A 22,701-nucleotide genomic window follows, 5' to 3' on the forward strand; every position below is an offset into this window, starting at 1 on the left:
ATGCTGCTGAAATTGGGAAGGAAGACCTATTTTTGCTGGTGATCAATGCTTCTGTGGCATTTAAGGGACATCTCTATGTCTGGTCTGGATATAGGCAGTTTGAGTTGCTTTTCAGAATTTAAGAATTAGTTGTGTCACAAGAATCTGACATTACAGAATATCTCTAATTCTATTTTCACTGTACTGAGAAGGAATCAGACTCAGATAATCACACATTTTGAGTAGTATAAGATTCTTAGGCATGAATCCTTCTACATACAGCACTACTAAGAGTTCTGGTCTATCTTTGAACACCATTCATAACAAGAAACTCACTAACTAATACAAAAGCCTACTGGGTAAATTGTTCTTATATCAAACTGAAATATGTTTAGTTATTGCATGCACTCTTCAGAAACTAATTTAAATGAAGCTTTTTATTCTTGATCCATTTATTATTTTTCTATGAATCTAAACATTATGTCCTTCAACAGTTTCTAACCCTCATAACCGTGTTCTACTGCCTACTGGTATTTGTTTGAATGATTTAACCTTGCTAGGTAGTTGGTGATCATTTGACTGTAGATGATCTGCAGAATTGGTCTGCATCCAATATCTCTCCCATATGGCTGATAATAAAACAATGCACAGGGCACGGCTGGGGCAGAACCCAAGATTCTGCTACTAGAAATCTTTCTCCAGGATACAATTATCCCATGCATTAGAAACATTTGAATACGGCGATTCATTATGGTTATGAGCCTAAACAACTCGCATAACTTTTTACTACAATCCAACCTTCTCCATAACGGACCAGGGGTCAGCAAGCTTTACAAAGGGCAGATAGTAAACAGTTGGGGTTTTCTGAGCATAAAATTTCTGTTGAGCTATTCAGCGTTGTTGTGTGTAAAAGCAGCTATGGCCAGCCTGTAAACAATAGCACTTTATTCATTTACAAAAACAAGCCACAGGCCAGATTTAGTGTAAAGGCCACAGTTTGCCAATACATTGCTAAAGTTTAGTCATTTTACATTAATCAACTTTTTAAAATCCTTCAAACTAGTTAAAGAAGACAGTGAGGCTAATGAAAAAGGTGTCTGGGTGATTTTTTCCCAGTGAACCCAGGTTGGCTCCTGGTGATTACTGTTTCCCTAAGTATTTATTCAAATTTCTTACACAATCTGCTCTGGAACCTTGTCCTGGTCTGACTTCAGGGTGGCTCGTCTACAGTTTTTAGGCTCCACTTCCTCTTCTTGACAATCAAAACTGCTCTTGGCCACTTAACCAGAGTTGGGTGTAAAAGGCGGCATGAAAGGTCGTAACTCAGCAGTAACAGGGTTATCTGTGAATTTGGTTGGACGATTAGCCTGGATGACAAGAGAGCTGGATGTAGGGAAAGAGTGGCCTGGTGTCGACATTGTGTGTAGTTGCTGAAAATTGTCTTACACACCAGATGGCTCAAGCTATTAGCAATTCAGGTTCCAGGTAAACATTCTGGTCACCAGCAGGGTGGGGTGCCTTCTCCAACATGCAGTTACTTGCTTGTGTCAATGACATTGCTTAAATCTGGGTTATGCTGGCGTTTTCCAGTGGCTTAAATACATTAGCAATGGTGATGGCAAATGGGGACTTCTACACAGTTGAGCAAGGATCTGTTTGGTCTTTGAGCTTTCTATAAAGAGACAATAAAATAATATTTTGGCTTTTTCTCCCTAAGTTTGTTTTTCTGTTTGCCTTGAGTGGGGCTAGCAATGACACAGGGAGCTTTAAGTGGCACACAGTGGGAGTGGTCTGAGAATAGTGATAATCACAATAGTTTACCCACTGCTTTCTATTTATAAAACATTTTCATTTTTTCCTATTCTCCTAGTCCTCCCATAACCTTAAACTTTGTACAATGATCTCTATTTTACAGACATGGAAACCCAGAGAGAGAGGTTATAAGCCGGTGTAGGTTGTAAGTGGAGGGCGAAGACTAGGATATGTGGCAGGGGCCTCTTTTGGCTCATAATTGTAGGGCTCTTTTCCACAGAGCTGATACACAGAGCTGTCCAGTCCTGAACTGTGAGAGGAAGAGAGGAAATGTGAAAGTGGGGTGAGAGAAACCTCGAAAGCTCCTCGAGCTGGCCATCTTGAAGAGGAGCCAGGTCAGGGACTGAGAAGTCAGAAATTCACACTTGTGGAAGGGTGTGTGCTGTGTGTGTGTGTGTGTGTGTGTGTGTGTTTGTGTGTGTGTGTGTGTGTATGTGGAGGGGTGTGTGGAAGGTGAAAGTAGAGAGAAGAGGCTATCTTGATTGGGCAACCAGTACCAAGCATTCTTTGAACTAAGTGTACACACTTCTCACATGTTTTAGTACCTGCTGTGGGATCCACTTCCTTCCACTCCCTACATTTTGCTCCCACAGTAGCTTGGTGATCCCAGAGTTAGAGTCTGTGGAAGTGTAATCCATATGCTCTATTGCATACAGTGGGTGGCACTTCATTGCAACCTTAGCATGCCCCCAGTCAAGGAGAGCTGATGTCCACTGCTGTACCACAGCATTCTCAGTGGCCTGCAATCCAGCTTCATCTCCATCATTTTTTTTTTTTACTACCAGCGGAAGCATGTAAGAATGAAATCCATGAGAATAATGTAATTTTAGGCCAGGTTTGCAAACTGGTGTCTTGTAAGTAGAATAGAGTGTTTAGCCATGCCTTTTAACAAAAATTCAATGGATTATAAATTGTAAAATTTGGGCATTTCATATAAACCTAAGTTTCTGGTTTTCCAAAAAATAAAAGGAAAGAAAAGAAGAGAAGAGAAGAGAAGAGAAAAGAAAAGAAAAGAAAAGGAAAGAAAAGAAAAGAAAAGAAAAGAAAAGAAAAGAAAAGAAAAGAAAAGAAAGGAAAAGAAAAGAAAAGAAAAAAGACCCAGAAGAATTGGCCCACACAGGCTCCTAATGCTGCATGGCAACAATGGGCCGGGTCAGACAGTGGCAGCTGGAGCCCTGCAGGGAGCTTGGTCTCTACTCTCAGCGTGTGTGCTGAGGCATTGCCAGGAGAATCTCATTAACTAACTTGTGTCACCTGGCTGGCTCCGATAGGCATGTACGCCTTTTAGGCTTTGTTTGAGAACTACCCTTAACCGAGTATGAGCCCTTCAGAAACACTTCTAATCCACTCCATGGTGTTTGGCACACACCCATGTGTCATGGCCTAATCATTGAGAATGACTGCCTTCAGGAAGGTCTGGCCTCAGATCTCCCTCATGGCAGGCATGTGGAGCTATTGGGTTACAGCCTCTCTAAGCAGGTGGGAGACAGGACGGGATAAACATCACCTGGTCTATAAATGTAGTCAGTTATGGTAAGGGTCCTGGCTTTCATATTTGGTAATCAGTTATTTTTAGTAATGTAACTAACTACCAAATAAAGAAATGGAAGCTTAACATTTTTGACATAAAACAAATCTACCTAAATAAGTAAAATAAATGAGAACCATTGATGGGCCAACAAGGTGAGCATGCCACAGCATCCAGTGATATGCCCTCGAGATAGGCTATGAGGAAAAACTCCTGACCTCCTCAGGCTAAACTCTCTGGCTAGCAGGGGTTTTCGGGTACTGTGTGCATGCAGCCAATGGCTCCCTCTTTCACTTTTAAGAGTGAACATGGTTCTATTCCTCACTTTTGCGTTGTGCCCATGGCTACTGGGTCAGATACTAGTCCCAAGTCCCCACATTCCTTAGTAGTGCCTTTTATCCTGTTTTGTGATATTTATAAACTAGATGGATGTGGATGGAGCCCTAGAATTTTCTAGACACTAACTCCTTTATTTAGAAGGTAAAAAGCTCACAAAAGGAGACGCGGCACACTTCTTTATCCATCAAGCCCTAATAGATCCTGAAATGGGGCTGTGAAGCTTAAAGAGAAACTCATATTTTGACATGATATTTAACTTTCCAGGAAGGAATGCATATGCCAGGAAGATGAGGGATGCGTATCATCTTATAAACATTTTTTATACCTTCCATAACTTACTGTATCAGTGACAATGGTGAGGTGGCATAATATACTGCACTATAAAATCACTATATTGCTTTCTGAAAGTTACATTAGATTTGATCAGAAAAAGATGTTGAATTGTGTATCAGTGAAAACATTCTTCATCGTTTTATCATGGAAAAAAGCCAAGCAGTAAAACTTCTCAACGTGCTTGCCAAGTCCATTAATACATAAATCTAATCACACAAAAAAGTAAAAAAATAAGCTTTATCTTACTCAAAAGTTTTTGTCTTATGAAAATAAGCCATATTTTCCTTTTACCCAAGAGAAGTGCTCTGGATAAAACCCTTTGCATTTGCTCTAATTTTGTTATAACATTATTCATAGTATTTGATGCACAAGCTCAACGTCAACATCGGTCATACCACACTGAGTTCTTTATTACCAGAAATACATAGTTTTTAAACCATAAATGTTCAGATTCAATAGGCAGATGGTAGCGACTGAATTCCCCAAACTGGCGCAAGTTAAATTTAAACACAAGTTGATGGTTCACACATTTGTGTAAGAAACTTGGATAAATCTGAATTGAATTTCATGACATTTATAAATATTTGAACTGTTTTATTGGATGGTTGCCTGATCCTGATGCGCTCTTTTTTATGCTTCTCCCTTCTTGAAGGTCTTTCAAGGGTGACACTGCACTCAGTGACCAACAGGAAATGCACTAACAGCCCTGGACCTCTATTGGCTCTTTCACTGACTTACAGGCTCTGGTTACGGAACAGGAAACGCTGCGAACTCCACCGACTGTGAGTTTTGAGGGGGGTCTGTGTGAGTGAGGCCACAGGGAAGAGAATATCCTTTTCCTTCTGCTTGGATGCTCATTCAGGACCGACACTTCTAAAAGGGCATTCCAGGAAACTCATATCATAGAAAAGGCCACTTGGTCAGGGAATTTGGGGCAATAATAATGCTTGCAGAGTTTTTATTTAATAGAAATAATCTTCATGGTGGAGCAGTTAATCTTATTTAAGAAGATTACGAGATTTTATGTAAAAATTCACATTGATGGTTCTCCTGAAAAATTAAAGCTATGATAATACAGCTAATCTATCCTCACACAGAAATAATGTCTTGTAGCTTCTCATTAGGCAGAAATGAGCTCTCCATTCATCAAGTGGCCCCTCCGCACTTCTGGGAGATTCGTGCTTGGCTCCTCTGGTGCCGGCTTCCCTGAGGACACACAATGTCTTCTGGTGTATTACAGGCTCTGAAGATTCCCTCAGTAAACATGTCTATTTTATATTGTGTACAATTTTCCCAAAGTACATTTGATTATGTAATATTTTGGACTGTAGGTGCTCTAGACAATTCTTTGAGTTTTTAGTTTCAATTTATACTTTAAAGTGTCCAGACAAAAGTCAGTTTCTACTATATTACTTGGTATTTAAATTCAAATAATTCTTATTTTCTGGTATCAATTTTATGCTACCTCCTGACAAATATTTGTGAAAGCATTTGGAAAGCTTAGATTTTGCAATGAAGATTTCATTTGCATTTCTGGGCAATTTTGCAAGCATTCAAGGTGTAGAATCAACCCGTCTAGTTAGAGTGTTTTCACATTCAATCAAACCTCAAGCTACATGGCAGAGATGAAGGAGTTTCTGGATTTAACCTGAGGTTCAACGTTAAAACGTCCAGATGACGGGACCCACTGTGCTGCTGATCTAATACGAGGCTCTCACAATATGCGTTGCAGAAAAGGCTTTGGAGAAAAAACCAGATATACTTGTGTATGTATATGGTAAGTAATAGGAGTGTATAGTACTAGTGTGCTACCCTCGTAAACTAGAACTTAAGTAGGTATTTCCTTCGTATAAGCCTCAGTTGAGTAACTCTCAAAGAGATGAGCAATAATTGCTTTTTGGGGAGGCGAGCCCCATATGTACCATTCAATTGCTCACTTTGAAAGCCCCCAAATGATATTTGACTTTTCATCTTGCTGGCTGAGGACACTGCAGTTATAATAATGGGTTTCTGGTTTTTCCAATGTTAGGGTTGGAAAGCATGCTTTTATGGCTGGAAATATTTCATGGGAAAAATTCTGACTGACTACAAGTCTCTAGTGGAGTGTTCTCTGGATTTGGTTGAACTGGATTCAGGAAAAATAAATGGCAAATAAAGAGGACAAGTAGGTTTAGAAAGAAGTTATTTACCATTTTAATAGGGCTGTCCAACATTTGGTCACATAGATTATTCTGAAACCCAATTGCTTTAATAGTCTTGCTATCTAACCAGAGAGATCTGAATACTCTTAGAAAAAGCAAATCAAACATAGAAAAAGATGCCATGATGAGACTTGTTGCTACAGCACTCTACTTAATGATGCCAGACTTTGGACTAATCAAGGGCATTCCTGCAGTCTAGGACAGCTGTACAAAGCCTCAGGACACTGTATTTACAGGACTTATTAATACAGGGATCCATATCCTACCACAACTCCGCCAGTCTTAACAATGTGGTGGAGCAGCAACCGCCAGCATCCTCTCTTTCTTATCTGTGTAAACGCTAGTATTCTGAAAATATTTTCCTGGAAGAGGTTAAAACTGTTATTATATATCAGTTGAATATAAAGTATGGTTATGTAAGCCAAGCTTGCATGCTACTATTGCACAGGGCAGAAAGCAATAAAGCAGGACGCGTACTTCCTTGGGCATCTGATACAAACGGAAGGAAGCTCTTGATTCAGTATTGTGACGCTCAGATTCCAGGAGTCCACGGGGAGCTGGCCTTGCAGTGTGAGTGCCCTGCTGAACTCTCAAAAGGGCACGTCTTCCTTGCCAGTAGAAAAAGAAATGACAACAAAAAGCAACAAAGCAAAGCATCTAAAACTCAAAGTGATACACCAGCCGTCTCAAACTGTGGCACTGTTCATTTCTTGAAGAGAATATATAATATTTCAAAATATTATATATACATATATTTCAAATGGTACAAAGTAACTATAGATCCATAGTAGAAGACAGTTGCTTATTCTTCATAATCCCCATAATTTTCATTGAGAAAACCCTTTTTTTTTCCCTGGAACCCACTTTGCATGGTGTTGGCCAAATCTCCAGGTCTTCCCATTATAGGATACTTCATGACACACAGTAAAAGCACTGTGATTATCTGGTAACCAGTCAAAGTGCAAGTAAGAAATCCATTTGGCTTGTAATGTGCTAGATGTTTTAAATTCTTAAAAGGTATTTTCCGCAGAGTTGGTTTCCTTTATTACTATAATCAATGCTTCTGTTAGGTTCTTGGGTGAATCTGAAACCAAAGAAAGAAAGACATTTCAGGAAGAAAAGAACAAAATGAAGGTACAAAGAAAAGTGACCAAGCAGAAGATTGAGAACATCTTGAATTTTTAGGATGTTGAGTCTTTCAGGTGATCTGAAGTGCAAAATGTTAGTGTTTAGAGCAATAGTTCTCAAATGGTGATCCAAGTACATTGACAGACCACCATATTTTTAAAAATCAATTTATTAAATTGATTTTGCCGCAACCAAGGAGACAGACTCTCTGAGCCAGGTCTGACTGGCACTGGCTTTATGGGCGTGAGACTACCCAATAGCATAGTGCCCTGTGCTGACAGGGTCCTGCGTTTCGTTTGATGACCTTCTGCTGCCATCTTGAAATTATTAATTTTTGAAAAGGGGCCTTATGTCCCCATTTTGGACTGGACTCTGCACACTATGCCAGTGGTTCTCAACCTTCCTAATGCCGCGATCCTTTAATACAGTTCCTCATGTTGTGGTGACCCCCAACCATAAAATTATTTTCGTTGCTACTTCATAACTGTAATTTTGATACTGTTATGAATCATAATGCAAATATCTGATATGCAGGATGTATTTAGGCAGCCCCGGTGAAAGGGTTCTTTGACTCCCAAAGGGGTGGCGACCCACAGGTTGAGAACCACTGCACTATGCAGTCAATCTGTGTCTGATTAGAATTTGAACCGAGTAGGTTATTGTCCTTGTCATGTTGGCCTGTTGAAAGATGTAGAGGGGTGGCATAAGGTGAAGTCATTGCCAAGGTTTTAGGACATAATACATTTTTCTTCATCATCTCTTAATTATAGTATTAGAAACTGAGTGTCTGAGTACAGGGAGTATATTTGGCAGTACACGTGAAGCTTTTGAGTCAGGTAAGGACAGCAATAAAAGACTATATTCAAATGTGGAATCTACGAGAAATCACACATTTATCTTTTTCATCCTCTCCGTATAAATAACAGATCCTTTCAAAGCTTGGTTTCCTACATTCCAGTGGCATTTATCACTTTCTCTTTTCACTGTCTTTTTTTTTTCATCAAAGGAGAGAAAAAGTGACATTCACAAAAATAGCCTTTTTGTTTGTTTGTTTGTGTCTACCAACCCATCACCCTTACCTCCACCACCCAAACTTGGTCCCTATCCTCCATGGAAGACCAGGGGCTCTGCCATGTCCACCATCACATCTTCAAGACCTTCATACACTAACTTCAGATAGTGGAGGCTTAAATATACCAATTGGCTAAAGAAATAAATGAGTTCCCTTGGACCTAGGGATTATTGTGATACTGTGTTGGGATAAGTTGGTTCATTCTTCCTTTCTGCAATCTCCAAACATGTCTCTCTCTCTCTCTCTCTCTCTCTCTCTCTCTCTCTCTCTCTCTCTCTCTCTCTCTCCCTCCCTCCCTCCCTCCCCACCTCTCTTTTGCTACCTCAATTTTAAAATATTTAATACCAAATGAAATGGAGATCAGGATTGTACAGGATTATAAAGGCTCTCAGAGCACTTCAGACCAGGAGGAATTCTGAGAGAGGAAGATGAACTATATCAAAGCTACTACTTTATCTTTTCAATAATATAAAAACATCATGGAGATATGCATGCCGTGGGAGAGGTGCCATTAGGAGGATGGGCCAGATTTGTGTTGGGCTGATCACATAAAACAGGCATTTGACCAGAAGGCGATTGTAATTAGGTTTGCAATCTGAGTTCTGTTCACTTGCCCTGTTAGGGGAGGAAATTTGATTCTGCATTGCGTACTAGCTTGATTTTCTCACTGTTTGAAAGACATTAACATATGGGGTTGTAGGAAGCCCAAAGTTGCATGACGCTTCCCCAGGTATTATACCATATTATATTTTGCTGTTTTAATCTGCTTATTTTTCTTTCCAAGTGACTTTGATTTTCTCCTCATTTCTTTTCCTTCCCCTTTTTATCCCCAAACACCCAGTGTTCGCTTTTCACCCGTGAATTATTGCAGCATTGCCAAACGGCTGATTTCCTCTATGGAGAGCTCTGTCTTTCTAAACTAAGCCATTGTTCCTGCATACCCAGTGTAGAGATTTGTTCCTCAATGTATGAGCTATTGCCCTTCCAACTTTCAAACTTATATTTTTTGATATATGAGTTGAAAGAAAAGGAATAAACCAGCAGGTCTCTGAAACCATAGGCAAAATCTCTAGTTGATATCTAAGTTGGGTATTCTTGCAGTAAACTACCGACAAGTTAATTTTAATAAAGCAATTGAAGCAAAGATCAAGCAGGGATAGGGTTGAAATTCAGCCCTGAGACTTCACCCTGCCTCTTCGGGAGGTTGTCTGTCACCCACCAGCTTTCTCCTACTGGAGGTTTTCTATAGGCGGCATTCACTCAGGGAGCTTCCTCATCCCTTAAGATTTATCCTGTCAGGAGAACCCTTACCTAGCCCTACCCCTCTTCCTTCTGCATCATATTGTCACCCTGATCTCATCTCCCCAAGGTTTTCCTTCAGGTTGTGGCCTGTTATCCTGGCTATTGTCAATCAGGGGTTTAGAGGTTTAAATGGAACAGTGAATTTCTACTCTCTACCCATTTAAAAAGAAACATCATAAAAATATAAATTAGATTACACTCTGAAGCATCCATCTGCATTTCAAAGACTGCTGAGATTTTTGGCTTAGATGCTTATTTGGGAAGTAAGCCCTCTAATAGGAAGACTTTGACAAACAAACAAACAAACACAAAACTATATAGGAAAAAGCAAGGAGGTACCAGCAATCTTTTTTTTGCAAATATCTTTACATTGGATTTACTTTTAAAAATTACATATAAAGGAAACTCTCAGTTGTCATTAACAATCTGGGTATGTGTCTTCATCTTTTTTCCTGTAAGAGCACCCTCTTTGAATCAGTCTTACATACAAGAACAAAAATGGTGATTTTTCTTTATTTTCCCTTCCACTTTAAGAAGAACTTGAATAATTTATATAATAAAGATCACCTCTTAGTTAAGAACAGAAAATAAAACATGTGATTCAAATTAAAGTACATCTGTGAATTTAACTCTTTCAAAAGTTAGATTGCTAGAGTCCATAGTTGAAGTCTGTAGACATATCATTATCTAATGGGGAACAATCCCCATTAGAAAAATTGGTACAAAACCTATTTCCAGAGCAGATGATCTGAGGACTCTTGTTGGCATGTGATTTATACAGAATGGAGAGCTCCTGTATGCATCATCTGGGCTTAAATGGTGCCTTTGTGTTTAAAAGTGTTTTTTCATTGTGAATTTCTTGATAAGGAAGGGAGAGAAATTGTAAGTCAGTAGGAATGTCCGAGTCCTCTCAATGTTTAAAAAGTGCAGCCTTGCCTGGCTGGCATGGCTTAGTGGTTGAGCATCACCCCTATGAACCAGGAGGTCACAGTTCGATTCCTGGACAGGGCACATGCCCAGGTTGTGGGCTCGATCCCCAGTGGGGGGGGCATGTGGGAGGCAGCCAATCAATGATTCACTCATCATTGATCTTCTGTCTCTCTCTTTCCCTCTCCCCTTCTCTCTGAAATCAATGAAAAAGAAATGCAGCCTTTTTCTAGTGTCTTCTTTTTCCTTGTCTCCAGACAGACCTGAGAATTCTCAGCTGACTGGCGTGCCACTCACAGGGCTAAAGAGCAGCGTTTCATTTCCTCACTGGAAATGGATTCATACTGTGGTTCTGCTTCAGACCCAGGGCAAGGGCAGTTGTTTCTCTCGTACACTCAGCTGTCTGGGTTGCACTGCGCCCACCCAGGGTGGTAGCAGGCACAGTGCGCTCCAGCCTCCATTATTACCATGAGGATTCTGCATCCTACTACCCTGATGCCCGGAATGTCTAGGATGTATTTACAACAGGCCTGGCGCTTTTCCAACATATTCCACAGAAGGAGAGAAAGCCTATGGTCACAGGAAGGTGGCATTCACAAGTTCTGTGTTTTGTTTGTTGTTTATGCTCTAGCTTCCAAAGACTCTCATACTTGGGACTCTTGGAATTTCCCATATTTAAATCCTGAAATGACTTGCATTACTGCTCGTTACTGAGTTCCAAGACTCGAGGCATCATGAGAGCAGGGCTTATCTTCAGTAAAGGGCCACCTGTTATCATTCGGGATAGGGACTAAGATTTCAGAAAATACAGGGTGGGCAAAGGTAGGTTTATAATTGTAATAAAAGTAATGAGCACAATAATTAATAAATAATAATACAAGAATAAACTCTGTGTTTTGTGTACTCACAACTATAAACCTCCTTTTCCCCACCCCTGTATATCAGCAACATTTAAAAAATAATGGTGATCGGATTCCAGTCATAATTCTAGAATTACACCAGCCATGTGCAGAGTAGCTTAAAACTAACTTCTAAGGCAGTGATGGCGAACCTTTTGAGCTCGGCGTGTCAGCATTTTAAAAAACCTTAACTTAACTCTGGTGCTGTGTCACATATAGAAATTTTTTGATCTTTGCAACCATAGTAAAACAAAGATTTATATTTTTGATATTTATTTTATATATTTAAATGCCATTTAACAAAGAAAAACCAACCAAAACAATGACTTTGCATGTCACCTCTGACATGCGTGTCATAGGTTTGCCAACACTGCTCTAAGGACATCTTCAAATTATTTGGTAAAATCATTTTCAGGCAAAATGTAATCAAAGGCAACCCTGAAAGCCACTCTCCACCAGGTAATTAAAATGGTTACGATGGATAATTTGCATGAACCAAGTTTCTTTCTGTAGGTTTCTTGGGTAGGTGTTTCACTGACATGAAATACAAGAATCCAAGCTGAGCTTTTTGGGTGCTCAAAAATGTATGTTAAAAAGCCAAGATGGTTCAGAAATCTCTCCTGGCTGCAAGCCAGGGAGGTATGGCCATTTACTAGCTAATGTGATCAGTACAGGCAACTAAATTTGACAGGCAAAGCGTCTCCACTTACTTTACATATGAAAAAATAAGTGTTTAAAATGGTATCCTGTAGAATTACTTTTGTTTTCTGCATCACAAAGCTGTAAGAACCAATTTTATTTTTTGAAAAGATAATGCTGAGAAGAAAGATCAGATAAGACTCATAATATAGAATTGGAATCAGAGGTGTTTTCTAAATTCGAGTTACCCTTTTGGAAGATTGCAAGGTCAGCATTTTGGGATTTATAATTGGTGGAGTTTCCTTTAAAAAAATATCCAATACATTAAAATACACAAACACCTAACTACCAGGGCTGATATCCACGTGGTACAGATATATGTGACCATACTGGTTGTTAAAATAGTAACCTTTGAACTGTAAATAGATAGATTCTGCCTTAAATGTTTTGAGTACCCACCCTCTCCCTACCCCCTTCAGGACTCCCAGATCTTCTTGTGGTCCAGCACATGGAAGGTCAAGCACATGGCCTAGCTGGGCCTCCTCCTCCTGCTCCCACATTGTGACACCGATTCTTACCCGTTGGGTAAGCCCCTCCGTACAGGTTGTTACATATTTTGAAGATAACTTCTGAGTTAACCAGAGAAATCAAGGAATGATTATTCACATCACAAAACCTTTCCTTTCTCTATAAAATTATCATAGAATTCCTTTAAAGAATCTCTACTTAAATGCAGACCTTTTCAACACACTATGTGGACAAATTAAACATCCTCATTTAATTATCTGAGCACCATAGGTGTTGGACGAATTGTCCAAATAATTGCCTCACTGCAGCCTAACTTAATTCATGAGTCAGAAGCAGAAACACTCAGTAGAAAAGTTCAGTTCAATCTCTAGCTTCTTGCTGATGGCTGGACACTGGTCAGAATGGTTTCTGTTGGGAAAAGGCTTCCCCTGCTCCCCTGTTTAAGCTTCTCTGGATGATACTTGTACAGCACAGAGGAAAACAGAACAGTTGGTCACATGCACGAGACATTTGAGATAATGAACTTACTCTTGTGGTCTTAATCTTATTGCCTGTAGCGCACATCCAGCCGGAATTGTCAGGGAGCGTCTTGCATTCTTCTCCCTCAAGACAAGGCTCCATCTCACACCACCATTTCCCAATCACTATGGAGGCTGTTCAAAAACAGGAAACAAGTGTTTGCGATTCACTCACATAGCCCGGCTGCTTCGGCTGCTCCGCTGATACAGTGCTCTCGGAAGCAGCAGGGTCTTCTTTACCCTTCCGCGGCTGGCTAAGAATACTCTATTTAGAAGAATAGGATTTAAATGTACGCCTTACAATGCAAATGGAATTATGTCGTCTGGTTTCATCAAACAGCATTTGGTCAAAAAATCCCCTGGTATGATGAAATGATATGGACTGGAAAGACTTAATTTTTGGAAGAAGTTTTATCTTGTTATTTTTTTGTAAAATCAAAATCGTGTACTATTTCTTTCCAGTGAAGGGGACAAATTGCTAACTGCTGTTCAGAATGACAGCCATTTTTTTTTCTTTTTCTTTTTTTTTTTTCCCCAGAAAGACCAGTTCATCCATCCAGCTTTAGGGTTTATTCCCCCGCCTAGGGCCGGTGAGAATTTTAACGGCCTACAAAAAGGAAAAGATGAACCGACGGAAAGTACAAAAGAAAACCTGCAAAAAAAAGGAGTAATAATAAATGAAAATATTGTTTACAGTCAAAAGTATATCTGATACAGGCTGTGTTTTCTATTGAATATGTTTGACTTGAAGTGGGTGAAACTTTCAAAAGCTGAGTCCCTGATGGAACAGCCCTACCTTCCTGGCCACATCGGGGTGGGGGGAGGGGGGAAGCTGGCAGAGAACTTGGGGATGTGGACAACCCACTGTTCTTGACAATGAGGTTTTACACAAGCGCTAGGCTGACTCACTCAGCACGAGTGAGGGAGCTCCACGTTTTTCTTAGTGCCCGAGTGAAAGCCCTCTGTGGGCAAAATCCTGCTACGCTTTTCTTTCTTTTCTTTTTTTAAATTAAAAAAATTATTTATATTGATTTCAGGGAGGAAGGGAGAGGGAGAGAGAGATAGAAACATCAATGATGAGAGAGAACCATTGACTGGCTGCCTCCGGCACGCCCCCCACTGGGGATCAAGCCCACAACCCAGGCATGTGCCCTTGACCGGAATCGAACCTGGGACCCTAGAGGCCAATACTCTATCCCAGCGTTGCTCAACCTGTGGGTCGTGACCCCTCTGGGGATCGAATGACCCTTTCACAGGGGTCGCCTAAGACCATCGGAAAACACATATATAATTACATATTGTTTTTGTGATTAATCACTATGCTTTAATTATGTTCCATTTGTAGAGATGAAAATACCTCCTGCATATCAGATATTTACATGACGATTCATAACAGTAGCAAAATTACAGTTATGAAGTAGCAACGAAAATAATTTTATGGTTGGGGGTCACCACAACATGAGGAACTGTATTGAAGGGTCGCGGCATTAGGAAGGTTGAGAACCATTATTCTATCTACTGAGCCAAACCAGCCAGAGCCTGCTCAGCTTTTCCATTCAAAGTCTTCACAACATCCGATTGACTGATTTGCAGGACTGGAGTCTAGTCCTTTACATCATCACTATTAGGCACATTCTTGCCCCTCCCGGGATTTTCCTGTTATTCTCATTGTAGGTTTCAGGATTGAGGACGTTGGGCTCCCAGTAAGCCGCCTCACCCAGTTTCCAGTGACCGCCCCCACCTGCCCCCACCTGCGCCTGGTCCCACCCGCTGCTCTGGGGGACCTTTAGAAGAGACATAAATATCCGCTCCCCCTTCCCTGCTGCTCACACCACACCCTGGTCTCCCGGACAGCAAGAGAAGGTGATAATATTTCTTAACCACTCACAGCATCTCTTGCCTGGCTCCTTGGGGCAGGGGCCTAACCGTCACTCTTCACTCCTCGCGTGGGAGTCTCCATCATGGTGCTTCCTTCTCACAGACACAGAGGCACCGAGGCCCCTGCGAGGGCCGCAGAGCAGTGACAGGAGACAGAGCGGAGAAGAGCCCGCGGGGAGGGGCGGGCGCCTGACCCCTGTCCCCAAGGTCATCAGAGGACCAGGTGCGCCCGCAGAGGCTGCGCCCTCCTCCCCGCAGGCACTCAGGTCCCCGCCGTCAGGCTCCCTCCTCCAGCCCAGTCTTCCTCAGTCCTGGAGTGAAACGGCTGCAGGACCACGTGTGTCCACTCCGTACCTGGCAGGGACGCTCTTTCCCAGGGCAGTTTGCTTGTCTGTGATTTGTGCTTTATCTGTGGGTCGCACCAAACCACGTAAAATGCGACCCATTAGACGGGGCAGCCCAGGAAGTCAGACCCTCCGAGGGCACAGTCCTGCCCACGCATCCCCCGCGTCTCCGTCTCGGGCAGCGCGAGCAGCAGCGGGCGCGGACCCCAGGAGGCCCCGCATCAGGACGGGCTCAGGGACCACCCGGCCTGGGAAAGGGCTCTTACTGATGGGACTTGGCAGGCGGCAATACTAAGAGAAGCATGTGTGTGGGCAACGGGGGACACGCATGAGGTCCGAAAGGAACAGCGCCTCGCCCAGGCCCCGGCGGCTGGAAGTCCTGCCGGCAGGGTTCCCGGCGCCACAGGGGAGCCCCTCCTGCGCGGGGTCACACAGGCTGTCCCCCCACGCTGTCCACTGAGAGCCCATCTAACATTCAGCATCCCTGGCCTGCGTCCTCGCCGTCGACAATGGAACCCCCGGATCTTACTGCCTCGCCCAGCGCCTTGGGGAGCCTTCGCCACCCGCTCCCGCAGAGGCGCAGCGACACTGGCCAGAGGCCGCCTCCCTCCCCCCCTCCCCCCGCCCCCCCCCGCCCCGCCTGCCCTCGGGGCCCTGCTCCCCCCCCGCCCGCCCCCCCCCCCCCCCCCCCCCCCCGCCCGCTCCGAGCCGACCTGCTTGGCTGCAAGCTAACCCAACTGTTCCTCTTTCTCTGAGGTACACACATCCTCTCACTGGCCACGTAGACCGTGGGGAAAAGAATACGCAAAGCACAGGTATCCCTTCAACTCAAGGCTGTGGAGACCCAGGGGCTCAGGGGGGAAGAAAGGGCTTTTCTAAGAGTGAAAACGCCCGCAGGCCGGCCGTGCACTGGAAAACCCCCATCACTGCGCTCTGCACAGCTTTGGCCCTGCCTCTGGCCCACCAGCACCCAGCTCACTCTGGCTTCCCTCAAGATGCCTTCCACACGTTCGTGCCTGGTTTCTACACGACAGGGCCATTTGAGTGTGTCTCTTCTTGCTCCAGGTCAAGCTGCGGTCTTCAATCCCAGTTATTTTCATAAGTCGTCTACCCGGCACTGTCTCTAAAAAACTTCCCAAAGAGAGGATTTCAAAGCTGCCTCCTCTTCGCCCAAACTGGAAGCTGCATAAAACCTTCGGTTAACAAAAAGGAGCCAACAGCCATGCTATTTAACCGTTTTTGTGATGTTTCTCTTATGGCTACATTTATCATCATAAAAAATTAATATTAAAAAGTCTTAGATGTCCTGAATGATAATAAAAATGATAACTGACTTTTTGTAACCTTTTTAGATGTGTCTGTGTTAGGCACTTTAAAAGAATTGTATCAGTCTTCACAGCAACCTCGGAAAGTGGGGGGTACTCTGAACCCATTCTGCAGATGAGCAAGCTGAACCCGTGTCCTGGCTGACAGGGAGGGAGTGCAGGAGTCAACAGGAGCATCCAGGCGGGCCTGACCACAGCGCCCGGTGTCACCCTTCTAAGGCTGCCTCGTCCTCGCTTTGTGTTTAGGGTTCACAGAAGTTAACAAAGCATTTACTGACCGCTGAGTGGAGGAATGAGCGCTCTCTGCTCTATTACTGTGGAAAATAAATGTCAAGCCGACACACTTGTGGAAAAAAAATACATTTGGTTTCTTGTAAAATTAAGTTAATTTAAAAATAATTCAGGCAAGAAGGCAGTTTATATTATGCTTAGTTCTTCCTAGTCTGAGTTACACATGGCTTAATTTCATTAGTTGCAGCATTTTAATAAAATTCCCGCTAGTGAATACGTTTGGAAGCCAAGAGAAACTTTGGAGGTAGATGCATAATTCTGTAAAAACTTCCCTCCCTGAAATATCAGCTGGAAACCCCTCTCGCTTATCTGTGGCGATTACAAACGAGGGTCTTAAAGGTGCCTTAGCACCAGGGTTCTGGGATTTGCTCGATGACTGTGCCATGTTCAGAAAAATAGCTGATCTTCAACTTTTTAAAGAACGCTCAGCTTTCCTTGAGAGTCTCAAACCCACTAAAGCCACGTTAATCATGAGTCTCGATTTCGCCCTTACACAGGGTCACATTGCTGTAGAGAAAAAAGAGAGACTGTAACGGAGAACCAATCTGTCTTTCAGGGATAAACCTTAAATAGGCACAAATCCTTTCTATCTTATTGTTGGTCGCTTGCAGGCATTTCCCCGTGGGAGCAGAACAAGGTACTAATAAGCAGTGGGCTTAATAAACACGGCAAATACACACGGTATTGCCTAAGAAGTGTAGTCCCTTTCTATAATTTCAATAGAAATGATGTTTGCTTTTTAATTCAGTAGTTGCCTTATGTAAAGCACTCCAGTTTGCGGAGACTGTAAAATAAGGAACATGACCTAGCCCTGCCCTCAGAGCTTACACTTCAGCTCAGGTGTCTCAACATGGGCTATTGGCTGTGAGGCCTGCTTTACGGTAGGGGGCATAAATGAGCCAAGTGCTGGGCCAGCAGCAAGCCCTGAATTGTGTCAGGAGCGCAGGCTCCCAGTGGACAGCAGCCCGAGAAAACCTAAACAGGAGAGCTCTCAAAAGCAAGGAGCTTGAGCTTTAAAATTTTGTTTTAATTGTAATTTTTTAAAGGAATGGTAAGTCAGTAAAGATTCATATTTGGTGCCGAAACCGGTTTGGCTCAGTGGATGGAGCGTCTGCCTGCGGACTGAAGGGTCCCGGGTTCGATTCCGGTCCGGGGCATGTACCTGGGTTGCGGGCATATCCCCAGTAGGAGATGTGCAGGAGGCAGCTGATCGATGTTTCTCTCTCATCGATGTTTCTAACTCTCTATCTCTCTCCCTTCTTCTCTGTAAAAAATCAATAAAACATATTAAAAAAAAGATTCATATTTGGCGAGCAAAGGGAAGATGTGATTAAAGGGGTGGTTGGGGAAGCACTAGCAGAACATCTGGCATTAGCATATTTACTGTAAATGTTACCATCACCATCATCACCTTGGCAGTGACGTGCAAGATGGAAGAAGACAGAAGCAAGCCGCTGAGAGGTCAGTAAGCACCACAGCGTCAAACAGAGAAGGGAGAAGGGCTTCATTTTTGGATGCCTACTCTGCAGTTGTGAAGGGCGGCAGAGTTGCAACTGAGGAAACGTTATGGCCAGTAACTCAACCCCAACCACGTTGGACTCAGCCATTAGCTCGTGTGCCTGCCTACTCGCCAGGCAGTGAATTCCTTGAGGATCACGCTGCATTCATCTTTGAATGGCATAGAATTTGTCAAAACTGGTTTGCAACTTATAAATGAATAAAAAATGAAACAAAATGAGAGAGAAAACATAGTGCCTATGTCAGAGGATGGGGAGGATCACATGAAAAATGCATGCGAAGCACCAGCAGGCATCTGGCGCTAGTGAATGTACAATAAATACCAGCTATCATCACCAGCAGCGGCAGCCGCTGCCCATTGTTATCACTCCAAAGGATGAAATCACTCCCAAGCAGAGAAGGCATTCATCACAAAGTTAGAGAGAAAACCACTGTCCTTCGATATTATGCCAAACTCTTAGCTCACTTCTATGACTTATGAAAGTTTCAGCATAAATTAAATGGTTGAACATACCGTTTCATTCATGTTCCCAGACGTAGGTTATAAGTACATCAATCAAGAACAAGTTTGGGCTCATTTCTGTGCAACCTGCCATACAGTTTAAAGCAGTGGCTGGAACTCCATCAGCAGGGACTGGGCGGCTAGCTCTCTAGCCGCCCCTTGGCACAGGTGGTTGGAACAGGTGTTACAGTGCTCTTTTTCAAAAGACCTGCAGTGGCTCTCTGTGTGTTACTGTCTTCATCAAAGCAGAAAATTAAAGGCTTTGAATACTATGCCTGCAGTCATTCCAAACCCCCCTCTTTCCTCTGAGCCCACATTTCAGGACAGGATTTATACAGAGGCACGTGTAAAGACGGAGGTAAGCTCGTGGGCTGTGATAGAAGAACCTGGGTTTGGAAGTTAACCCTACCACTTCCTGGCGGTGTGCCTTGGGAAAATCCCCCAGTTCTAGTCTCAGGATCCAGAGTTATAAATGGAGTTAAAAAATCACTACGGCTTATAGTGAATTTTAGATGAGATAAAGTACTTAGCATAGTACCTAGTAAGCTTTATACTCAGCACATGGAAATTGTTACTATTATCTACCCATGCACTCTCTATCCAGCTAAGTATGCATCCATACAATTACTGTTTTAGAGAGCTAATGCCTTATCTTTAATGGAAGCGTATACTGATTCTTGGATGTATATATTATTTTTTTACTGACTAGACTGTATTGCTTTGTAGGATTTACAATATATTTCTTTTTTGTTGAATTTATTGGGGTGACATTAGTTAATAAAATTATGTAGGTCTCAAGTGTACAGCTCTACGTCATCTGCACATTGTGTTTTGTGTTTGCCGCCCAAGTCTGGTCTCCTTCCATCACCATTTATCCCCCTTTTACCTACAATATATCCCAAAGTCCTAACAGCTGATGAGGGGGTTATTGGCATTGCTCTCCTAGACCAGTGCTTCTCAACCTTGGCTGCTCATTAGAATCACCTGGCAATCTTTTTAAAATCCTGATTTCTGGGCCTCATCCTCCGGAAATTCTATTTCTTTGTTATGGGGTGGGGCCACAACATTAGTAAGAAAGAAACAGAATTTCCGGAGGATGAGGCCCAGAAAACAGGATTTTAAAAAGATTCCCAGGTGATTCTAATGTGCAGCCAAGGTTGAGAACCACTGTCCTATACAAATTCAATGCTTTTCAAACTGGGGCAATTTTATGTTGGTGAGGTTGCAGGTGAGGGTGTGGATTGCAAACTGGGCAGTATTTAAAACCAGAAGATAAATATGATACAATTTTCTTGAATGGTAGTTTTTCTTAAAGGTATTTAAAGACAAAAGTTATTTTTTATTCATTCAAAAGTTATTTGTTAGCTGCTGTGCTGGGAATAAAGACAGTTTATACTCTAAAGTGGAATGCAGTCTCTTATGGGAGATATACACTAAATGTAATGATGCAATAATATATACTGAGGAATAGCGATACCCAAAAAGTTACAATGTGCTATAATGGAAACTAAAAGGTGGGTGTGATTTAGGTTGTCAGGGTGATGGTGGTAAGAGAAGCTCTCCTTGATAAAATAATTTAACAACTAAGTAATCAACAAAATAATTCTTATATTAAAGCATATATGTATATGTAATAAGGAAAAAGGCTAACTTCACAGGAATTGGAAGTAATACGCAAACCATAAAAGAAATCTTTTCCTTGTCATGGGTTGTGCCAACCTGTTTTATTAGAAGACAGGGATACAGTTAATTGTTCTTTGACAAAAGCTGTCTCCTCTGGTGAGAAGGAATTTTTAGGGACTTTTTGCAAAATCAGGGAAGTGCCCCTAATGCCTACCAAAAATAATACTCTTCTTCTGAAACTGCACACCAGGGCTGGAGCCCCTGGCTTATTCTGCATTGTCAATACAGTAGTCCCTCCTTATCCATGATTTTGCTTTTTATAATTTCAGTTACCTGGGATCAACTGTGGTTGAAAATACATGAATGGTATTTATTGAAAAATACACATATAAGTGAGCCTGCACAGTCCAAACCCATGTTGTTCAAGGGTCAAATGTGTATTCTTATAATTGCTGTACTTTTAGTTATTTTTGTTATTATCTTACTGTGCCTGATTTATAAATTCAACTTATCCTAGGCATGTATGTACAGGAAACAGACTAGGAAGGGTTTGGTACTAGTAGTGGTTGCAGGAATCACTGGGGTCTTGGAGTGCATTCCTGTGGGGAAGGGAGATGTCTGTACATGCAAATCTATTGCTCCATCCACTCATAAGTCAAACACTGGATGCTTGTCTTGCTTTCACTAAATTGATGATTTTATTTTAGAATAAATTCAGCATGTCTTCTTGCATTTGTATAGGTACGTAACTTTAACGTATGGTTAAATATTACGCTTATTAAGTAAATAACCTACTTTACATTCCCTGTATTTTTGTATTTAGCATTCTGTCTGTATTTAAAATATTTAAGTGTGGCCTTGAAGTTTATAACAGATAGTTTTTTTTTTTGTTGAGATACAAATGTTTTGATGTTCTCAACCACAGAAATCTTTACATTTCCCTCCACAGTTCTAAGTGTAGTATATATTCTTTTCTAGAATTCAAAGCACACTGATCATCAAAAGGAAATACACATCACCCATAATCCCATTGGGTGGAGGTAGACCGTTACATATGTTTTGCCTCAGACTTTCTCTCTGACTATTCTTGACATGGCATCCAGAATGATCTTTTAAAATGCAAATAATTTCATATTCCTCCTCTGCCTAAACTCTCCAATGGGTTCCATCACATAGAATAAATTATAAACACCTTGCTACATATCTTTCAAAGATCCATGCTATTTGAACCCTCCCATCACTTCGGTCATGTTTTCTACCATCCCCACTCCACTCCACATTTTTTCCAATCTTTCCACCCCTTGCAAAGGAGGAACTTTTTAAAATTTGTAAATTTTAAATTCATAAGACCTAGTAGTAACCTGTTCCCTTTTCACATTTCCTTATTAAATTCCTTAACAAGTGATAAAACATAAGCAGAATATTGCAAAATCAAAATCACTTTTTCTTTGATAAAGAGGTTTGTCGATCTTTTTTCTTATTTGGTTCACCCTCTGTCTTGGGCGTGTTCTCCCAGGGTTGACACTGACCTAGCCTAAATGCAGTTGTGCCTGTTTAGAGTGTTCTTTCTTGATCATTTACCTAAAATAATCCACACCCACCTCACCCTGCTACTTTCCCCTTCTACCTGCTATGACTTTCTTCATAACAGTACTACTCCCTGAATTCACACATTTTCAGTTTTCTTGGGTATTTTTCCTTCCCTCCCACTTGATTGTAAACTTCACGAGGCTTGAACGTTGTCTTCCCAAGTGTCTACAACAGTGCTGGCACATAGTAGGTGATCAATATTTATTTTTTAAAACAGTTGAATAAATGCATAGACCAACACAATTTGTGACATAAATTTTTTTATAAAAGTAAGATTATATTACTACTGTACTCTAATTTAAAACCTAACCACAGAATAATAAATATTTTTTCCTTGACTATAAATGAATTAAATGCATCATTATTTTAACACCTGAATGATATCCATAGCAGGACTGTGGATTTATTTATTTAACCACCTAATT

General features: G+C 41.8%; 1 protein-coding gene across 1 annotated transcript in view; it reads right to left on the minus strand.

The window, feature by feature from the left end:
• Positions 1-4,385: 4,385 nt before the first annotated feature.
• Positions 4,386-22,701, minus strand: part of TAFA1 (TAFA chemokine like family member 1) — a 503,532-nt gene continuing 485,216 nt past the window's right edge. Inside the window, exons 4-5 of the mRNA XM_036331612.1 lie at positions 13,216-13,340; positions 4,386-7,276 (exon numbers count right to left, since the gene is read on the minus strand). Of these exons, the coding sequence (XP_036187505.1) occupies positions 7,259-7,276; positions 13,216-13,340 (143 nt within the window). The 3' untranslated portion in view covers positions 4,386-7,258. The remainder of the gene's footprint in view (positions 7,277-13,215; positions 13,341-22,701) is intronic.

This window comes from Myotis myotis, unplaced genomic scaffold (genome assembly GCF_014108235.1).
Source record: "Myotis myotis isolate mMyoMyo1 unplaced genomic scaffold, mMyoMyo1.p scaffold_m19_p_13, whole genome shotgun sequence".
Classification (NCBI taxonomy): Eukaryota; Metazoa; Chordata; class Mammalia; order Chiroptera; family Vespertilionidae; genus Myotis; species Myotis myotis.